This window comes from Elephas maximus, chromosome 2, assembly GCF_024166365.1.
Source record: "Elephas maximus indicus isolate mEleMax1 chromosome 2, mEleMax1 primary haplotype, whole genome shotgun sequence".
Classification (NCBI taxonomy): domain Eukaryota; kingdom Metazoa; phylum Chordata; class Mammalia; order Proboscidea; family Elephantidae; genus Elephas; species Elephas maximus.
In genome coordinates, this window is record NC_064820.1 from 69,054,516 (window position 1) to 69,071,516 (window position 17,001).

A 17,001-nucleotide genomic window follows, 5' to 3' on the forward strand; every position below is an offset into this window, starting at 1 on the left:
CGAGTCCCTGCTTCTCTGCTCTCCTTGTTGTTTCTGTCCTTCTAGTTGGTATCCGGTTTATTTTTTTAGTCCTTCATTTGCCTTTCAGAGGTTCGAACTCACCATTTGTGACTGTTCTTGATTGTTTACGTAAGACTTTGTTGTAGAGGGACGTTATGGTGCATCTGATTACACTGCTATCTTGGCCTCTCCTTTGTGTTACATGGAAAGATTTCTTAAATAAGCAAAAAAAGCACTAACCATAAAGGAAAAATGAGATTAAATACACCACTTTTAAATTAAGGACTTCAGTTCATCAAAGGACACCATGAGGTAAAAATAGAAAAGGGAAAAAAATAAAAAATTTTCTTTAAAGTTGCATTATTCATATATTCATAATAACTAGAGGTACTAGTAACAACCAATTACCAAATTAAGTAATGCCTACAAATCTGTTAAAAAAAAAAAAAAAAAAACTAAGAATTACCAGACAGCCCAATTAAAAATAAACTGGCTAAAGATTCGAATATATCTTTCATAAAAAAGAAATTACCAACGGGTGGCATAAAGAGGATGGCAGAGAGGAAGCAAAACCATTTGGGTAAGTCAAATAATAGTTTATCCAATGGTAAAGTTTTTCTGTATTTTTAAGAGTCCTTTTACCTTATTTACATAACTTTTACATTTCATGTAACTTTCAAATATTTACCAAATCCAAGGCCCACTGAAATATTTAATCATTGATCTCCATTTTTCACAAATAAACAAAGTGGGGAGAAAAAAAAATTCACCCTGTGTACTTCACCCAGTATGCTCCGCTAGACCCGAGTCTAGGCCTGGCTTGAGAAAAGTGTTCTCAAGGCTGGAGCAAAAACTACAGGGCCTGTGCAGGGGGAGGAGGACTTGGTGGAGGGAGAGGAACAAAAAGGGGGAGGAAAAGAAGAAGAGGAAGGGGAAGAGAAGAAAGAGAGGAGGGGGAAGTAGGAGAGCTTTTGTGTGAAGAGGAGGAGGAAGAAGGGGACCCCTGCTGATACTTAGTCCTTATTCTGTATCAGGGCTTTATGTAGATGACCTCATTTAATCCTTCCAACAACCTGAATAAGGAGGAAGCTTTGAGGTTTTTTTTTTTTTTTTTGAGGTTAGGAATGCTACTGCCAGACTTTTTGCTTCCAACTTCTGAGTTGCTGCTTTCTTAACTACCTCTTTCTGAATGGCTTTTTCTTAATTATTATGTTTTTTTGTTATTGTTAGAGGGAGAAGGTAGCCTTTTTTTCCCAGCTAGGAAACTCATCCAGAATTACTGCAAGTTTCTTTGCCATGCCCACCTCCTGACACACTTGAAGCTTTGTCCCTTTCTCAGCTTTGAGGTCCAGGAAGGTGTACAGTGTCAGATCATGCTGCATGTACTGTCTGATGATAAAATGTGATATCATCCTGCTCTCATTTTTCTTCGTGCATGGATGCCTTGTAACCATCAGTTGATTTGCTGTGGATGGGGTAGGGTGGGTGAATGGGAAATCTGTAATCCTGGGACGACTTCACCTAACAGTTACTTAACTAGTACTGGGTAGAAATACAGATATATTTAGTATGTTTAGATATATTTTCAGAATCAACTCAATGGCAGTGGGTTTTGGGGTTTTTTTTTATATGTATTTTAATATTTAGCATTACATATTTTTTTATAAATGCTAAAAAGAAAATTTTCTTCTGGGTTTCATGTATATTTTTAGTTTCGTTTCATTTTACAGTAGTGTATTTCTGTCCCTTTGAATATGTCACTGAAATTTATGTGCTTCTCATAAATATTTTCATTCATTTTAACAAAATATAAAGTCAACCAGTCTTTTCCAAGGAGACCAATCTCGTATTGAACTAAGAATTGCATTTGCTTTTGTTTTGCAGTCTTTGAATAATGAAATGAGTACAGATGATGAAAATGAATATACGGAAGAAAAGGAGAGCTACATCTGTGCAGTGTGTCTGGATGTTTATTTCAACCCTTACATGTGTTACCCTTGCCACCACATCTTCTGCGAGCCCTGCTTACGGACTCTGGCCAAAGACAATCCTGCAAGCACTCCCTGCCCTTTGTGCCGAACAATTATTTCTAGAGTCTTTTTCCAAAAAGGTAAGTATTGTTTTTCATTAGCATGGCTGTCTGATTGTTCTAAATACTCTTGTATTCTATTTCAAAGGTACTTTATAAATTATTATGAAAAAGCTATTGAAAATCATATGCAGCATAATTTGTTAATCTTCAGTTTGTGTATACAAACTCAGGTTCATATGATTATAGAAAAAGTGTGCTGCTTATTTGTCATTTATTTTAACTGAGCCATCTTGATATTTAAATACTTATTTTTAGAGATTGAAATATTTTTCTTCCTCTGAATTGATTTTTATCTTGTAGGCTACTTCATAATTTTTCTAAAATTGGAGATTCTTTGAGCAAGAAATATTATGGCAAAATAATACTAGTTGTACTGTGCTGGGTATCCTCACATTAATGTCATGACAAATATTAACTACTGCTTTTAGAGAATGATTGGCAGCACAATGGAGATTCTTCATATGCAAGTTTTTCCTTGGATATAATTCTTTGGGCTTAATAGTGCAAATTATAATAGATGTTTATGTAGAACACAGTAGTCAGTTATTCTTCATTTTAGATGTTGACAAAATAAGATAACAAGAGCCAAATAATCATTTATGTTATATTCCAAGAAGAATCAATCCATTGACACTCATCACTCTCATCTTTATAAGATGCTTGCCCAACTCATGGAACTGTGTTAAAATCACAGAGTCATAGAATCATAAATGAGAATAGATCCTCATCTTCAATCTCCTACTCTATGCTCAGATTCTTTCTGTGACATTTTAACTAGTTGTTGTTCAATATTTACTTGAACATCGCTAGTGGCAAGGAAACGCCATTAAGAATTTGAAGCAGCCCTGTTTGATTATTCCTCATATCTGCCTTCTACTACTATTTGTTCTTTGGCTCTTTTATTCCTCTGGAGTCACAGAGAATAAATCTGTAAATACATATGGACCACTATTTTGCTTTTTCCCCAAACACCAGATCTTCTCAACCTATTTATTGTTCTCAAGGTCTTTCTTCTTAAACAACATGAAGTAAAATTGAAGCAAAGATTTGTTTACCTGTTTATCTTATAAAGTTGAATTAACGCACCTTACCACAACCTCACAGAGGAAGAAACTATGAGGTTAGGAATAAATGTATATTAATGGAAGATAAAAGCAAAGGAATTTGGAACATAGAAAACTCCTAAGGAAAAAGAAAAATGATAGAGGAAGGTAGAGCTAATATTTATTGAGTGCATTATTGTGTGATAAGTGTTAGGGAAAACACTATCTCCACATTCTCCTTAGCCATAGAGGAGACAATGGGGATCAAAGCAACTGTTTCATTAATAGTAAAACTGAAGAGAACACACAGCACATTTTTCTTCCCTGAAAGAAAATGAAAGAACCCAGCAACATGAGAGAATTAAATCATTAAAGCAGTCTTGGAGTACTAACCCATCCAGCCTGCATTAGAGGCTCAGTAGTCAATTGGGAGAAAGATATTCCTCCCTTGTCCCTAGTGCATATAGAATGGAGCACAAAATCACTGCACTAAGCTTAGGCAGATCTGGAAACAACGGAAAAAATATAAATAGGAGAAAAAGCATAAATAGAGACTCCACTCAGTAGAGAAATGTAGTCAGGGACATTAGGCTGCCATCAATTTCACCAGGTAGGTTAGTTACACCTCCTTTTAGGGGAAGGATGAAGTAAGAGATAGGGAAAGGGAAGGAAGTACTTGCATGAGAGGGAGAAGCTTGCTGGAAATTCCTCTTCTCTGGCCTATGGCCGGTGAGAGGAAAAATGTTCTTCTCTAATTCCAGATCCCATGCTGGGTGCTTTGGGGTGACCATTGAAAACAAAAAGAAGGGTATCAGTGACACCTCTTTTACAGTGTTATCTCTGTCCACCTATACAAAAAGGGCATTTAAAAAAACTTTCTAAATATGAAGCATCTGGGTGGTGTACATGGTGATTTAGACAGATGTGGTCCCTGTCTTCCATGATCTTCTTTTAACACTGATAGGGAATATGAAATTGTTTCCTTAAGGTCTTAAAACAGTAATAACTCAAGCTTCTCTTGGCTCACTTATCTAAATTAAAATTTCATATTTTACTCTGTTTTCAGAATCAGTTCTTCTATAGTAAATCATATTGAAGATTGAATTTGGTTGTATACTGTCAAATTGAGGCTGATTATAATAATAGGAATATCTTAATTATTTATACCCTAGGTACAAGGATTTCAGGTGATTTATAAAATACATTAAATGAAATAGAAATTTGGCAAGGGAATTTATGAATTTAAATGGAATACAAAGACTTGTGGGGGTGAATTGACAGATACTCAGCCATATGACCCTACATCATAGTTAAAATTAGATGAAGTATTTGGCTTTAAACTTTCTGACTGCTGAAGTTAAAATAAAGGAAAATACACAATTAAGCAATTCCCATGATCCAGGAAAAAGAAAGCAAAGTTTTTTCCTAGCATTTATCTTTAAAAGGATCTTTTCACATTATTTCTCCTCTAGGGCATCTCAAGAGAGAGAATGCAACATCCTCAAAATCATCCTCAGACCAAATGCAGATCAGTTTCTCTAATATTATTTCTTGTGAAATGCATTGATAAAAGCTGAGGAAGTCATATCAGAGTATAATTTAGGGAAAACAATGTTGCTAATAGACAAAAAATATACTACAGTTTTCTTTTTAAAATAAATTTTAAAGTTATGTAAGTAATACATTTTCTTTTAGAAAAATCAGGAAATTCGAATAAGTAAAATTATTAACTTAAAATCACCCATATCCCTACCATTTAAAGACAACATTTAGTGAGTAGCCTTCCTCTTATAGGAATAAAACAGGCATGAGACATACATAGAAGACAAAAGGCAAAATGGCAGATGTAAATCCAACCATATCAATAATAGCCTTAAATGGCAGTAGATTGAAAAATCAATGAAAAAACAGAGATTGTCAGACTGGATTTTAAAAAAAAAAAAGAATCTAACTATAGGAGACACACTTTAGATTCAAAGATACAAAAAGGTTGAAAGTAAAAGCATGGAAAAAGATATACCATGCAAATAGAAACCAAAGAGAGCTGGAGTGGTTATACAAATATCAGACAAAATAGACTTTAAAACCAAAAATATTACTAGATACAGTGAAGGACATTTATAGTGATAAAAATGTCAGTCCATCAGGGAGATAAAACAATTATATATGAACCTAACAAAAGAGCCCGAACGTACATGCATCAAAAACTGACAGAATTGAAGGGAAAAATAAGCAAACCAACAATAACATTTGGAGACTTCAGTATCCCACTTTCAATAATATACACAACTAGACAGAAGATCAACGAGAAGACTTAACACTGTCAACAAACTTGACTGACAGATAGCTTTAGAGCACTTCACCCAACAGCAGAATATACATTCCTCTCAAGCAGATGTGGAATGTTCTTCAAGGTAAAACATATGCAAGGCCTAAAACAAGCTTCAATAAATTTTAAATGATTTAAATCATACAGAGTATATTCTTTGACAACAATGGAATTAAATTAGAAAACAATTAACAGAAGAAATTTGGGAAATTCACAAATACGTGAAAATTAACACACTCCTAATAAATGGGTCAAAAAGAGAAGGGAAGTTTGAAAATACTCTGAGAAGAATGAAAATACAACATACCAAAATATATAAAATGCAGCTAAAGCAGTGCTTAGAGAAAAATTCATAGCTGTTAACACCTATATTAAAAAAGAAGAAAGATCTCAAATCAATAACTTCACCTTCAGAATCTGGAAAAAGACCAAACAAAACCCAAAGTAAGCATAAAGAAGGAAATAATAAAGATAAAAGTAGAAGTAAGTGAAACAGAGAAAACCAACTAAACCAAGAGTTGAGTCTTTTAAAACATCAACCAAATTTACAAACCTTTCTCAGTATTATAGAATACCAGGTCCACATACAAAAATCAGTTGTATTTCTATACAACTAAAAAAAAAAAAAAAAGAAAATGGTTAATCCAAAATTAAGAAAGCAATTCTTAATACCTTTTTTAAAAATAAATGTAAGACATACCCACAACTATAAAACATTGTTGAAAAAAATTGAAGAACTAGATAATTGGAATGATACCCCTATTCATGCATCAGAAGACTTACTATTGTTAAAATGGCAATCCTTTCCAAGTTAATCTACAGATTCAGTACAAGTCCTGTCAAAATCCCAAATGCATTTTCTTGGAGCGGGGGGGGAATTGACAAGTCAATCCCCATGTTACAGAAATACAAGGGACCGAGTATAGCCAAAACAATCTTGAAAAAGAACAAAATTGGAGGATTCACACTTCCTGATATTAAAACTTATTACAAAATTACATTAATATATATGGTGTGGTACTGGCACAAGCATAGACATAAGAGATCAATGGGATAGAATTGAGAGTCCAGAAATAAACCCATACATACATGGCCAGTTGATTTTGGACAGAAGTGTCAAGGCAATTCAATGGGGGAAAAAGTATAGTGTGTCAGTTTGTTGTACTGTGGTGGCTTGCATGTTGCTGTGATGCTGGAAGCTATACCACTGGTATTTCAAATACCAGCAGAGTCACCCGTGGACAGTTCAATGGAGCTTCCAGACTAAGACAGACTAGGAAGGAATGCCCAGCGATCTGCTTCCAAAAGTTAGCCAATGACAACCCTATGGAAAGCAATAAAACATTATCTAATATAGTGTTGGAAACTGAGACCCTCAAATCGGAAGGCATTCAAAATAAGACTAGAGTCGACCTTAATCATGTGTATGGAGTCAAGCTTTTGGGACCTTCATTTGCCGATATGACATGATTCAAAATGAGAAGTAACAGCTGAAAACATCAATTAGTAGTTGGAATGTGGAAAGTACAAAGTATGATGAATCAAGGAAAATTGGAAGTTTTCAAAAATGAAATGGAATGCTTAAAGATTGATATCTTAGGCATTAAAGAGGTAAAACGGACTAGCATTGGTCCTTTTGAACCTGACAATCCTATGATCTATACCGAGAATGACAAATTGAAAAGGAATGGTGTTGCATTCATTGTCAAAATCTATCTTAAAGTACAGCGGTGTCAGAGGAGGTTGTGTGGAACAAAGGATATCATTGCTGATGTCAGATTGATCCTGGCTAAAAACAGAGACACCAGAGAGATGTTTACCTGTGTTTTATTGACTATGCAACGGCATTTGATAGTGTGGATCATAACAAATTACAGATAACACTGCGAAGAATGGGAATTTCAGAAGATTTAATTGTGCTTATGAGGAACCTGTACTTAGACCAAGAGGCAGTCATTTTAACAGAACAAGGAGAAACTGCATGGTTTAAAATTAGAAAAGATGTGCAGCAGGGTTGTGACCTTTCACCATACTTTTTCAGTCTTTATGCCAAATAATCCAAGAAGCTGGACAATATGAAGAAAAACGTGGCATTAGGTTCGGGGTACGATTCACTGAGAACCTTTGATATGCAGATGGCACAACCTTGCTTGCTGAAAGTGAAGAGGACTTGAAGCACTTACTGATGAAAATCAAAGACCAGTGCCTTCAGTGAGGATTACAACCTCAACATAAAGAAAACAGAAATCCTCACAACTGGACCAATAAGCAAAATCATGGTAAATGGAGAAAATATTGAAGTTGTAAAAAACTTATTTTTCTTGGAGCCACATCAACACCCATGGAAGTAGCAATCAAGAAATCAAAAGATGTGTTGCATTGGGCAAATAAATCTGTTGCAGAAAACCTCTTTTGTTTTAAAAAGCAAAGATGTCACTTTGAGAACTAAGGTGTACCTGACCCAAGCCATCGTGTTTTCAATGGCTTCATATGCATGTGATAGCTGGACAGTGAATAAGGAAGACTGAAGAATTTATGCCTTTGAATTATGGTGTTGGTGAGGAATATTGAGTATACCATGGACTGCCAAAAGAATGAACAAATCTCTCTTGGAAGAATTACAGCCAGAATGCTCTTCAGAAACAAGGATGGTGAGACTTTATCTCACATACTTTGGACGTGTTATCAGGAGAGACCAGTTCCTGGAGATGGATATCCTGCAGACTTAACCTTCACACCTGGTAAAATAGAGGGTCAGTGAAAAAGAGGAAGACCCTAAATGAGATGGATTGACACAGTGGCTGCAACAATGGGCTCAAGCATAACAACGATTGTGAGAATGGTGCAGGACCAGGCAGTGTTTTGTTCAGTTGTACATAGGGTTGTTATGAGTCAAAACTGACTTGATGGCACCTAACAACAACATGGGGAAAAATTAAATGATGTAGGGAGCATTAAAAGAAGATGGAAGGAATATATAGAGACCCTGTACCAAAAATAATTGGTCATTGTTCAGTCATCTCAGAAGGTAGCATGTGATCAAAAATTGCTGGTACTAAAGGAAGAAGTTAAAGCTGTACTGAAGACGCTGGAAAAAAACCAGGCTCCAGCAATCGATGGAATACCGATTGAAATACTTCAACAAACAGATGGAACGCTGCAAGTGCTTACTCATCTGCATCAAGAAATGTGAAAGACAAGCTACCTGGCCAGCTGACTGGAAGAGATCCGTATTCATGCCCATTCCAAAGAGAAGTGATCAAACAGAATGTGAAGATTATCAAACGATATCATTAATACCATATGCTAGCAAAATTTTCCTAAAAATAATTCAAAAACAGTTGTAGCCATACATCAACAGGGACCTACCAGAATTCAAGCCAGATTCAGAAGAGGCTGTGGAACAAGATATGCTGATGTCAGGTGCATTTGACCAAAAGCAGAGAATGCCAGAAAGATGTTTACCTGTGTTTTATCAGCTGAGTGAAGGGCTTTGACCGTGTGGATCATAACAAATTACAGATAATGTGACAAAGAATGGGAATTTCAAAACACTTAACTGTGTTCATGCAGAACCGGTATATGGATCAAAAAGCAGTTGTTTGAACAGAACAAGGGGATACTGAGTAGTTTAAAATAAAAAAAGGTATGTGGCAGGTTTATATCCTTTTACCTTTCTTATTCAACCTTTTTGCTGAAAAAAACCCAAGAAGCTGAACTGTATAAGGAATGTCAAGTCAGGATTGGAGGAGGATTTATTGACAGCCTTTGATATGCAGATGACACATCCTTGCTCGCACTTATTGATGATGAAAGATTACAGTTTTCAGCATAGATTACATGTGAACATAAAGAAAACTAAAATCCTTACAAATGGGCCAATAAACAGCATGATGATAAACGGCAGTGAAATTGAAGATGTTAAGGATTTCGTTCTACTTGGTCAGCAATCATTGCCCATAGAAGCAGCAGTCAGGAAATCCAAGGATATATTACAATGAGAATATCCGCTGCAAAAGACCTCTTTAAAATGTTAAAAAGCAAAGATGTCACTTTGATAACTAAAGTGTGCCTGACCTAAGCCATGGTCTTTTCAGCGGCCTTGTGTGCATGTGAAAGTGGACATTGAAAAAGAAAGATCGAAGGAGAATTGATGTATTTGTGATATTAGCAACAAATATCGAATATACTGTAGACTGCCAGAAGAACAAACAAAATCTGTCTTAAAAAAAGTACAACCAGAATGCTCCGTAGACGCAAGGATGGTGAGACTTTGTTTTGCTTACTTTGGACAGGTCATCGAGAAAGACCAATCACTAGAAAAAGACAAGATGTCTGGTAAAGCAGAGGGTTAGTGAAAATGAGGGAAAACTTTCATGAGTTGGATTGATATGGTGGCTACAACAATAGGCTCAAAAATATAAAAGATGTGAGGATTGCACAGGACCAGGCAATGTTTCATTCTTTTATGCATAAGGTCACCACGTATTGGAACTGACTTGAGGGCAACTAACAGCATCGCCTTTTCAGCAATACTACTGGGATAACTGGATATTTATGTGCTCATAGATGCATTAACTCAAAATGGATCAATGACCTAAACATAAGAACTAAAACTATAAAACTCTCAGGAAAAAAAAAATTTGTGTAAATTTTGGTGACTTTGGATCAGCCAATGGCTTCTTAGATATGATACCTAAAGCATCAGCAACAAAAGAAGAAAAAATAGATTTGACTTCATCAAAAGTGAAAAGTTACATTTCAAAAGACACCATTAAGAAAGTGAAAAAATGAGACAGAATGAAAGAAAATATTTGCAAATCATATGCTAATTTTTTTGTTGTTGTTGTATGCCCTCTAGTTGATTTCAACTCATAGCAACCCTATATGACAGAGTAGCACTGCCCCATAGGCTGTAATCTTTACAGGGAGCCCTGGTGGTATAGTGGTTAAGCATTCAGCTGTTAACCAAGAAGTCAACAGTTCAAATCTACCAGCTACTCCTTGGAAACCCTATGGGGCAGTTCTACTCTGTCTTATAGGGTTACTGTGAGTTGGAATTGACTCAGAAGCAAGAAATTTTTTTTTTTTTCAATATTTACAGGAGCAGGTCTTCAGGTCTTTTCTCCTGTGAAGCAGCTGGTGGGTTCAAACTACCAACCTTTTGGTTAGTAGCTGAGCTCTTAACCATTGCACCACCAGGGATCCTTCATACATTGCTAGGGAAAAAAAAAAAACCCATAACCACCGAGTAGATTCCAACTCATAGTGACCCTATGGGAAAGAGCAGAATTGTCCCATGAGGTTTCCAAGGCTATAATCTTTACAGAGAAGGAGCCCTCAGTGGTTAAGCATTTGGCTGCTAACTGAAAGGTTGGCAGTTCAAACCCACCAGTGGTCCCATAAAGATTACAGCCTTGGAAACCCTGTGGGGCAGTTCTTTTCTGTCCTGTAGGATCACTAGGAGTCAGAATTGACTCAACAGCAATGGATTTTTTGTTTTCGGTATCTTTACAGAAGCCGACTACCACATCTTCACAGAAGCCAACTGCCACATCTTTCTCCCACGGAAGAGCTGGCCCCTTATACATTTCTAGGAGTGTAAAATGGTACAGTCTCTTTGGAAACAGTAAATAAGTTTTGGACACAGCAGACTCCAGGCCTGCTTGTGGGTTTGGAAAGGTCCCCATGTGTCACCAAATTAACTAGAGATGCAAAGGACCTTAATACAGGCATGGCTCTACTGGGGATAGGTGAGGGCTCTCCTGTTCATTGACTGACAGCCTGACCACATCCTTTCAGACCAGGTACTCCCAAGTCAGCACCCTGACAGTGTGTCTGCACACTGCATGCTGTACAACAGGATTTGCAGACCACCTCCATCAGCAGACCAAGTAAGGGGAAAGGCCATGACTTTTTACCATGCAGTGAGGCAAGGTGAACTCAGCCAAAGAGGTAATAGTCTGTTGATAGGGAAGACATCATCTTTTCTTGGATTGACTTTCAGATCAAATACAGTACTTCTCCCATCATGGACTGACTCTGGAGGACCGTCTTGCAGGTAGTCTTACTGTAAACCGAGGGAAGTGGCAGATTTCTCCTAGGATAAAGCATTAAAAAAAAAAAAATGACCATAACAACTTATTCCTTATTCTGGTATAAAAATTATATTGAATTATAATATGGGGATATTGTCGTACCAAATACTAAATGAAATTATTGCATTAAAATGCATGAATTTCTAACTATAGGTTACCTAGCTAATAAAATAGGGACTCCTAACATATTAACATCTGTTAAGCATAAATTACATTTTACAATGACTCATATATTATAAAATCCATAATTCCATTTTGACAAAATGTCACAAAAAGATTTTTTTTTTGTCCCTGTCACATATGCCTTTGTCATCTAGGCTGCATATTCAACTGGACAATGGGACTTCTCAAACTATATTTTAACCTTGAACAGTTTACTAGCAAATTCTATGAAAATTAGGTTTATATTTACTCACAGAGGATCCATAGATAAATATTTGTCAGTATCAGATGAGATATTCCTGGTTGGCTTCTCCTTTCCACCATTCAGAGCTCCTCTTGGCCCCAAACCCCATTAAGGCATGCAATTACCAGTAGACCTTGCAGTCACCCCAGGATGGGGACCTGCCAGGTCTGAATAGCTGGCTCTGGGACTTAAAAAGTTCTATCTATACATTACTGGTATTTTTTGTAATTTTCTATTGAATGCAAGCTGTAACAGGAGACTCAAGTTTTTCTCTGGCTTGTGTTGTTCCCCTTATAAAAAAGCATTTCTGGGTGCCACACAAAAGTACAAAATATGTTGCAGCAAAATGAATGTTAGGATCCTCCCATGTGAAACATTCTTGCCCTTCTTGGAGAGGGACAAGTAAACTCCATCCTGGAGATAGTTCTGAGAGAACGTTTGGGTTTTGGTTGATATATAGTAAAAAAATGGGATCAAATACCAAATATATTAGCCAGGCTTTCTAGATTCCTGTGCAAAGGAAGGTTCTACGCTTATTGGTGGTACAGTGGTGAAGCGTTCAGCTGCTAACCAAAGGGTTGGCAGTTTGAATCAACCAGCCACTCCTGTAGGGTTGCTGTAAGTCAAAATTGACTCAGCAGCAACGGGTTTGGTTTGGACTATGCCTATGTCATAGTTTTAACTTCTGCACTTACCGCAGTGTCTAAACTTTGTAAATCAGTTTTCACTTTGAATTACTTAGAAAAGAATCAATCCAAGGCAGTGATTACAAAAAATAAAGAAAATTTAATGCAGGTGGCTTGAGCAGAAGCTCAAAGCCTGAAGTAGGATGGAAACTGAGGTAAAGCTATAGGTGGTAATTGTGGAATGAAAGTTAAGCAGGGTCGATTGATAAAAAGCCTAGTCTACTTCCCAGGTTAGTAATAACTCTGCACTGACTTCTCAGAAAATAACATCTCCACTAAACAGGCCTACTTAGATCATACTTTGCTTTCCAAGGCTCATACAGAGACTTTCTGCTACAGATAGTCCCTGATTTACAACATATTCAAGTTACAATGAACCACACTTACGACCATCCTTTCTTTTGTTATTGTTGTTCATCTTATCATTAATAATAAGTTGCAGTGTATAATTTGCTGATGTTATTCTCAGATGTTCAATTTTTTGACTTACTGTTCAAAACACTGCCAAATTTATAAAGATACTCATAAAAAAAAAAAAAAAAGACTAATAATGGAAACTAAAAAAAAAAAATGAGGCATTCAACTTACATCAGAACTGACTTAAAACAGTGTCATCAGAACAGAACCCCATCATAAGTCAGGGACTACCTATATTTAAGGTGACTATCATGTGTTATTGAGGTTTTAGTTTAGTAGGATCACGTGTTACTGATGTGTATATACTTCAAATGAATTTTTTTTTCCTCTTTAACTCTTTAGGAAAGAAGAGTTAATTCTTCTGAAAGGTTGAGACATTTTTCAGCTTTCTCCGGTCATCAGCATTATGCTTAGTAGATGCTCAGTCTATCACATGTAGAATGAAATGAAAGATTATGAAGTAGAGTGTTCTAATAGGGGTTTCTCCTTATCACCTTAACTCCTGAGCCCTGAGTGCACTCTAGATATTCTCTTCCTACACCAAAACACTTTATTCCCCTTTTTTGTGTACTTGTTTATTTCCATGTTTTAGTCTGTAGTCTTCTTGAGAGCAGGGACTGTGTCTTATTCAGAATTGCATCCTCCACACCTGGCATAGCATCTAGCATAGGAGCAGCATACGCATGTTTAATGTGGAGATGTGTCAAACTTGCATCAACGATGAATTTGGTGAAGTTATGTCCGCTTGTGTCAAAAAAACGTTGAATCTACTTTTGTTTTCACTGTCTTAAAGAGATTTGAGTTTATTCAAAATACTATACCAATCATTTGTCATGTCCTTGCCAGAACAACCCATTTGACTCAAGTAAATGCTGTAAAATACAATTTTGTTTTATTTTAGAACTGAACAATGCCACAAAAACATTCTTTACTAAAGAATATTTGAAAATAAAACAAAGCTTTCAGAAATCCAGCACTGCAAAATGGCCGCTACCAAGCTGCAGAAAAGCCTTCCATCTTTTCGGAGGTAAGGAAACTAATGCAAAACAAAACAAAACAAAAGTCTGGTAACTTTGTCCAAGGTCCCTTCTTAAAGCACTTTTCCTCCTGCCTTGGGAATGTTAGTGGAAAAATATTTCCGTATTGATCAATTTTATGTAAGGATTTTGTTGAGTATCTCCTTGCTGAAAGCTACATTGTGTATATGAAGAAAATAAATACTATACAAAAGGAGCAAATTTGAGAGAAACTCATGATTAAATTGACTTTACCTTGCTGTCAATAAGTTTAATATGTATATAATACAGTCAGCTAAAAAATATATTTGACAAAGGCCCTACTATTCTTTATAAAGATTCTTAATAATTGATTATCTAAGCCAAAACTATTAGTTTTATTATTTTACAGTTGTCCTACAAGTTTAAGACAAGTACAAAGTGGCAGAGCCTTGGTGTAGAGGGCATCTCAGAGGTATGCAGTGGACTGGGAATACCAATTTCTGGATTTAGGTCTAACTAGTTTTTAGTTATCTAACCTTACGGATATCATAGAAACCTTTTCTTTTGCTTCTGTTTTCTGATCTATAAAATGGGAATAATTACATCTGCCCCAGATAATAGGATTGTTATAAGGATCAGATGAACTAATCAGAAAGCACATTCTAGATTATAACTAATTCTACTACATAGATATAAGGAATTATTTAAGAAATAGCTTGAGAATTTCTTAGTATATAATGATTATCATACAATATTGACAAAATATAATTTCATCTGTTAGAAAACCATGGTATGTCATAGCATAAACCACTGTATAGTTGTGGTATTTAGCCCTTAGGATATTATGGGATCTACTAGGAAAAGTTCAGAGGTGGGGAACCGTCATCTTTAGGAAACAAGAGATTTTATATAAGGAGACTGGGAAGAGGAATATAGCGGTGACATAGACCAAAAAGAAATGAAAGCAGAGTCTATATGGTTCAAGAAAAAAATTAATTGATTTGCCAAATTCCTGAAGTTTGAAGTGAGTACTTTTAGGACAAATATAAGCAAGTACTACTTTATACAGTAGTTTGAAGGACGAAAGTAATTTAAGGACAATATATAAGCAAATGATGCTTTTTAAAATGGATATTAATTGTGGAAATTAATTACACAGAGATGTTATGGTCTTTAAAAGATTCCCTTGTACTCTATCTCCTATCCCACACTCAGATGTTAAAAGAATGAAGTACCTTTCCCATTACCCCACACTTTGTCTTTTTATATTCTGAGGTAATACTGAAAATATGAACAGTTGCTTATTTGTGATTTTATATTTCTTGACCTCCCTATAGGAGTTCCACTGAACTTAATATTTTTAAAAGTGTTTATAAAAGAGGATCAAAGTAGCATTATTACACCCTCTTAACCCTTTTTCTCTAACCATTCTGTCAGCCTTGCTTTTAAGTACATGTATGACAGAAAGATCTGGATAAGGGAAGCTGGGAATACATATGGTATGGATTTACCTAGTAAGTTTAGTGTGGTGGAAGACAAAAAGTCCTGCAGTGATACAACAAAATGCAAAAATTGTGCTAGATAAACTATTTCTACATCAGTGTTTTTCAAATTATTTTGATTACAACTCACAATAAGAAAAACATTTTATCAAAGGATGGAAAAAATATATCAAGCAAATGAAAATCAAAAAAGCACAGGAGTGGCAATATTAATCTCTGACAAAATAGACTTTAAAGCAAAATCCACCACAAAGGATGAGGAAGGACACTATATAATCATTAAAGAGTCACAAAAAAAAATTACTTTTTGTTTTACACCAGGAGGACATAACCATAATAAATATTTACTCACCCAACAACAGGGCTCCAAAATACATTAAAAGAAAAGGGAAATAGCTCCACAATAATAGTAGGAGACTTCACACCACAGGACATGGAGAAAGAAGCTCAATAAAGACATGGAAGATTTAAAGGCCACAGTCAACCAACTTGATTTCTTAGATGTAAACAGAACACTCCACTGAACAGCAGCCAAGTATACTTTCTCTTCCAGTGCACATTGAACATTCTTCAGAATTGACCACATATTAGGCCACAAAGCAACTCTTAACAGAATCCAAAACATCAAAATATTACAAAGCATTTTTTCTGACCATAAAGCCATAAAAGTAGAAATCAATAACAGAAAAAGTAAGGAAAAAAAATCAAATACATGAAAATTGAATGACTCCTTGCTTAAAAACTACTGGGTCATAGAAGAAATTAAGAACAGAATAAAGAAATTCACAGAATCAAATGAGAATGAAAACACATCCTACCAGAACCTTTAGGACACAGGAAAAGCAGTGCTCAGAGATCAATTTATAGCAATAAATGGTCACATCCAAAAATAAGAAGGGGCCAAAATCAAAACGTTAACCCTACAACTCAAACAAATAGAGAGCAGCAAAAGGAGCTGTTGGGCACCAGAAGAAAGCAAACAGTAAAAATGAGAGCAGAATTAAATGAAATGGACAGAGTTAAAAAGACCAAAACCTGGCTCTTTGAAAAGATCAACAAAAATCTTTAAACCATTGGCCAAACTGACAAAAGAAAAATAGGAGGGGAAGTAAATAACCCGAATAAAAAATGATATGGGTGATATCACAACAGACCCAACTGAAATTAAAAGGATCATAATAGAATCCTATGAAAAATTGTAATCCAACAAACTTGAAAACCTAGAGGAAATGGACAAATTTCTAGAAACATACTACCTACCTAAACTAATACAAACAGAGGTAGAACAATTAAACAAATCAAAAGAAGAGATTAAAAAGATAATATGAAAAATCCCAACAACAAAAAGCCTTGGCCCTGACAGCTTCACTAGAGAATTCTACCAAACTTTCAGAGAAGAGTTAACACCACTACTGTGAAAGGTATTTCAG

At 35.6% G+C, this 17,001-nt stretch overlaps 1 protein-coding gene across 12 annotated transcripts in view; it reads left to right on the forward strand.

The window, feature by feature from the left end:
• Positions 1 to 17,001, forward strand: part of RNF180 (ring finger protein 180) — a 305,949-nt gene that overhangs the window by 242,749 nt on the left and 46,199 nt on the right. For all 12 annotated transcript variants that reach the window (XM_049864376.1, XM_049864345.1, XM_049864312.1 and 9 more), the window contains 2 exons: positions 1,885 to 2,110; positions 13,973 to 14,098. In XM_049864376.1, coding sequence (XP_049720333.1) covers positions 1,885 to 2,110; positions 13,973 to 14,098 — 352 coding nt within the window. The remainder of the gene's footprint in view (positions 1 to 1,884; positions 2,111 to 13,972; positions 14,099 to 17,001) is intronic.